General features: G+C 38.7%; 1 protein-coding gene across 1 annotated transcript in view; it reads left to right on the top strand.

Moving 5' to 3' along the window:
* LOC103589345 (aminopeptidase Q) overlaps nucleotides 1-5138 on the top strand; it is a 69855-nt gene extending 64717 nt beyond the window's left edge. Inside the window, exon 20 of the mRNA XM_008571298.1 lies at nucleotides 3513-5138. Coding sequence (XP_008569520.1) covers nucleotides 3513-3653 — 141 coding nt within the window. The 3' untranslated portion in view covers nucleotides 3654-5138. The remainder of the gene's footprint in view (nucleotides 1-3512) is intronic.

The raw sequence follows: 5138 nt of genomic DNA, 5'->3' as shown, positions 1-5138 counted from the left end.
TTTTTTTTTTTTTTTTTTTTTTTTTTTGGAGACCGGCCGCACCGCACTCAGCCAGTGAACGCAGCGGCCATCCCTATATAGGATCCGAACCCGTGGTGGGAGCGCCGCTGCGCTCCCAGTGCCACACTCTCCTGAGTGCGCCTCGGGCTCGGCCCTCTTCATAGTTTTTAGAAGAAATTTTTAAATCTTTTGATTAGCACATGAGGCCCTCACGATCTGGCCCCTGCCTTACTCTCCAGCTTCATTTTGCCCACCACGTCACTGAGTTTCAGAGAGTAAGAGAGACAGACCCCTCCCTCCCTCCCATCCCCCATCACAACCATTTCCTCTGCCTATACTGTACCACTTACAGATTTTCTTAAATTATTGCATTGTTTCACATTTCCTAGATTTCACACACTCTACCTTCTGTCTGGGGAATTCTCTGATCCCTGTCCTTGACTGGATATTTCCTTTAAAATCCTGCTCCAACCACCTATTCTAGGAATTTTTATATGAACTGATTTATTCCCTCTGCTTCATGCTCCCAAATCATCCTATAGATATTTTTATCATAGTGATTACCACTTTATACTGTAATCAGCGTATAAATACTCACATGTCTAACCCATGAGGCCATGATGAGTTCCTTGAGGACTAAGACTGTATCTTAGTCACATGTGTCTTCTAGACTCTAACGCAGGGCTTGCCATTTCATGGCTTGGCTTTCCTCTGGGCTGAGTTTCTTCTTAGGTGGGCTTTCTCCACATGGAGGCAATTATAGCTCCAGGCTTACATAATCAATAGCACCCTCACTTGCAGAAGAGGGATTCTTCCTTATTCAGCTTCAAGTTCCCTCCCAGAAAAAAGGATTTTGGTTGATCTTACTTGGGTCACATGCACCAATCACTGTGTCCGTAGGGATGAAATACTCTGGTTGGTCTAGCCCACACTTAGAGGCAGCCCCATCCAAATCATAGGCACTGGGAATGAGGGAGGGATAGTTCTGGAAGGAAAAAGGGAATACTATAACCAGAAAGTCAACTGAGGGAGCAAAAGCAAGTGTCTACAGAGAGACACACACACACACACAAAGTAAAACAAGTATAAAAAATATATACAACCTCTACACACCCAGTAGTGTAGGTAAAATTAGAAATATTTATAGTACCAAACATCGGCAAAGATGTGGCACAACTGGAACTCTTCTACCCTGCTGCAGAGAATGTAACATGGCACAACCACTTTGGAAAATAGCCAGTTTTTAAAAATGTTAATCAGTCCCATATGACCTAATAATTCCACTTTTAGGATTTTACTCAAGAGAAATAGAAACTTATGTCCACACAAAGACTTGTGCATGCATTTCATAGCAGTTTTATTTACATTAGCCAGAAACTGGAAACCATCTAAATGTCCATCAATAGGGGAATGAATAAGGAGAATGTAAAGTAACCACACAATGGATACCATCCCGAAATAAAAAAGGAACAAATTTGTGTAGTAACACAGATGAATCTCAAGGTAATTATGCTGAGTAAAAGAAACCAGTCACATTCTGGGAAATGTGAACTAATCTGTAGTGACAAACAGCAGACCAGTGGTTGCCTAGCGCAGAGGAGAGATGGACCGCAAAAGGGCATGAAGAAACTTTTTCGGGTGAAAGAAAGGTACTGTATCTTGATTGTGGTGGTGGTTTCAAAGGTGTGTACGTTGGTCAAAATTTATTGACGCATACACTTTAAGAGCGTACAGTACATTGTGCATAAATCATATCCCAATAAAACTATATAACAATAAAAAATTATATCCCAATAAAATAAAATGATATCTCAATAAAACTGATTAAATTTAAACACCAGGGCCTGGAACTATATTAATAAAGGAAAATCAACCCTATGCAAGCAAATAAACAAATAATTGTCTAGGTCATACAGGTATGAAATTTGATACTAAGAAAAAAAAAGAAAAGAAAAGGAGAAGCAGCCAATTTCATAGTTATTATGAGAGAGGAAGAACTGCTAATTCCTGAAGGAATTGTGTTTGGGTTCTGGCCTGCCTGAGCTGGGCTGTCAGGACCCAATTTATCAGGGGTTCCCTGGACAAGTGAGACACCCAGAACACACCCAGAACGTGCTTCAACGAACACTCCCAGAATCAGTACCGTGTTTGTGTTTGTATCTTCTAAAGTGCATCAGTTCATTTTTGTCTCTACAGGACCCAGTGAAGTTTTGTTATTGTTGTTTGACAAATAAATGAATAAAATTTGTATAAATTTAGCAATCCTCAAAGTTCCAAAACTCTATATGATCGTTTTTTAAATGTGTAAAAATGGATTTAGCAGTAGTTAAATTATAGCAATTTTGAAAATAAATTAGCTATGATGAATATCCTTTCAATAATGTATTAATGTCCAGCAGTACTACTATATTGCATCAGTTTATATGATATCCATTAAAGAGAAAAGTGAAAAAAAGTCATCTGAGTTGCCTGTCCCTTCTCATTGGCACCATTTTCATACACCTTCTGCATTTCTGGCTCTGGCCTTTGTACTCCACCTGCTAGAAGTCTGGCTTCCCTCAAGCTCTCCAACACACATGCAGCCCTCCTGCAATCCCACAGTCCCCCAATTCCTGTCCCATGACTGCAGGGGCCCAGTCATGGGCACACCACCAGGGTGTGGAGCTATGTGCATGTGTCTCCATCTCCTGGCAGTGTGGATGGGGAAGGAAAGAGCTGGAGGCTCATTTCCTGGCTCCTTAACCTACTTTTCCTTTAAACTTTACTTTTCTTTTACTTTGTAATTAGGCTTGATAGCCCTATTACTATTCAATTTCAAGTGCATTAGGGTTTAAGTGAGTTTTTAATGAGCAGGTATGGGTACACTATCATTTTATGGTGATACATGCTCTGAGTTTTAATCCACTGATATAGAAATATGCTTTTGGAATATAATGTATTATTCAGCTGGGGTCTGGCCTATATGTAATATTGCAGCAAACATTCCCGTAACTGAATGCTTGACCTGACCCAACAAGGGAACTCAACCAGTGGACATATCCACTATCTAAATATTCTTACATAAAGAATAACATTTTTAAAGACACAAATGTTACGTACCAGTTTTGGGCTTTGGAAGTTGCAGTTTCTTTTGAGATTAAAAACAAAGTCTGTGTTGGGGTGGGGGGTGGTGTTTCACTGTGTCTCTGTCTGCAACTCTTGTGTAATATCCAATATGCATTCAATAAATATTTGAGACCTACTATGTGCTTTGGCAATAGAGCAATGAATAAAACATTTCTGCTTCATGGCTCTTCCAGTCTGCATCTGATTCTTTGGGGTAGGTATGGTCTTCATCACATTGTCTTAGTCACAGTATCCCCAGGGACACCCAATCAAGGGGTATACATTTCTACTTATTCCAACCATCATCACCCATTTGCAAAATCATGTTGCTACTTAGCATGCAGACATTTATTTTGTCTAAATGAGAAGGTAGATTGCACTGATCAACTGTCCCTCTGTCTTTCCAGCTGCAGCAGTTTTTCAGTAACATGTTGGAGGAGCACCAGAGGATCACAGTTCATGCCAAATTACAGACAATAAAGAATGAAAATCTGAAAAACAAAAAGCTAAGTGCCAAGATAGCTGAGTGGCTACGGAAAAACACGTAGCTTGTGGCTACTTTCAGCATGCCTCTTGCATATTATAGTGTAGTTTGCTTGCAGTTTTTTCTTCCAATTCTTTGTGAGTCTGGAAAACCACAAGTTTTGTTATTTGTATTTTAGTCACATTTACTACTCAGAATCCTGTTCTTCCCATTTTGTCACATTTGGCCCTGAGGGCCAGTAATTGCTGAGGATTTTGCCAACACTGCTGTATTTCTGGAGATTTCATTTCACGTTGGGCTGCAAACCCACAGAATTTATTTCAAATGCCTTGTAAAAACAAATATACCTAGAAAGTCTTGTTCATTCTGTTGTGAAGGCCAGTGGAATATTAAATCATTGGTATTAATGAAGAGCACATTGTTTTCTGAGGGAAACACAGATTTGCAATACTCTAGGGTTCATTTATTTTAATACTGAAAAGAGTAATGAGAAAATAACATGACAGTATAAAAGCAATAGAAACTCCCCAAAATAATATTCACCAGAAGGCAGAAAAGCCAAAGAAAAGCAAGATTTAAAAAGAAAGAGCAGACAATTTAATGATCCCTTACAGCAAGAAATATGTTTTCTCCTGCCCATTTCTTTCTTCCACAGTATCTACTGCAGTAAACCACATGTTGTTGGCTGCTGAAATTCGTGGTGTCACAAAAGACAAATGATTGTAAGATCCATGAAGTGGATCTTGTTGTGGAGGCTAAAATGGAGATGAAGACTCTGCCCTGAAGCTCTTGATGGTGTATTCTCCTGTGGGGTGAATACTCTTTCAGCCAAAGCCTGTGAGCAAAAGTAATGATGTCAAACAACAGTAGCAATTATGGGCTAATCTTCAGAGCAAAAGGAAAAATTCAAAAGGAGACAAAAAAAAGTAAAAGGCTAACTGGAGCATAATCCTTACAGTTTAGCAGGGGATTAAGTTTGAAACATGGTTTCATTTGGTCAAATTAAACCTATTTGTAATGTGACCAACTTACTTTAAACATATTCATCAGTCACAATGTATGGAATTACCTTAGTTTTGTTACAACTGATTAAAACAGGGCAACTAAGGCAAATCATTCATTCCTTCTCTAGGCTTTGTGTAGATATTTAATCCCTTTTTTTTTATGTTTTACACTTTGTTATTGTAGAATGGAGGAAAAACTACAGATCTCCTATCTACCTCAAAGTGATATTGTAAAGCTTAGGGAATGTGATGTCAACTAAAAGTCTTTAAAGATGTTATATAAATTAAAGGCAATGTAATCTAAGGCTTTTTTCCTATTTCATGTATAAATTAAGAGCCACAAGTTAAAATGCAATACAAAAGTTTGCTTTTGTATTCTCTTCACAAAGAGGATGCTTCCTGAGTGTCAGTGGGAGGCTAGGGGACTTCACCATAACCAAAGCTCAGTCTACTCAGGCCCAAAGATGGGTTACCGGTCAAAGAATATTTTTCCTTAGATTTAGAAATGTAAGTTTTAAGCAATAAAATATCTCCATGCCTTCAAA

This window comes from Galeopterus variegatus, unplaced genomic scaffold (genome assembly GCF_000696425.1).
Source record: "Galeopterus variegatus unplaced genomic scaffold, G_variegatus-3.0.2 Scaffold676, whole genome shotgun sequence".
In the NCBI taxonomy this organism is placed as follows: domain Eukaryota; kingdom Metazoa; phylum Chordata; class Mammalia; order Dermoptera; family Cynocephalidae; genus Galeopterus; species Galeopterus variegatus.
The sequence above is the reverse complement of the archived record's forward strand: the minus strand, read 5'-3'. Positions and strand labels throughout refer to the sequence as shown.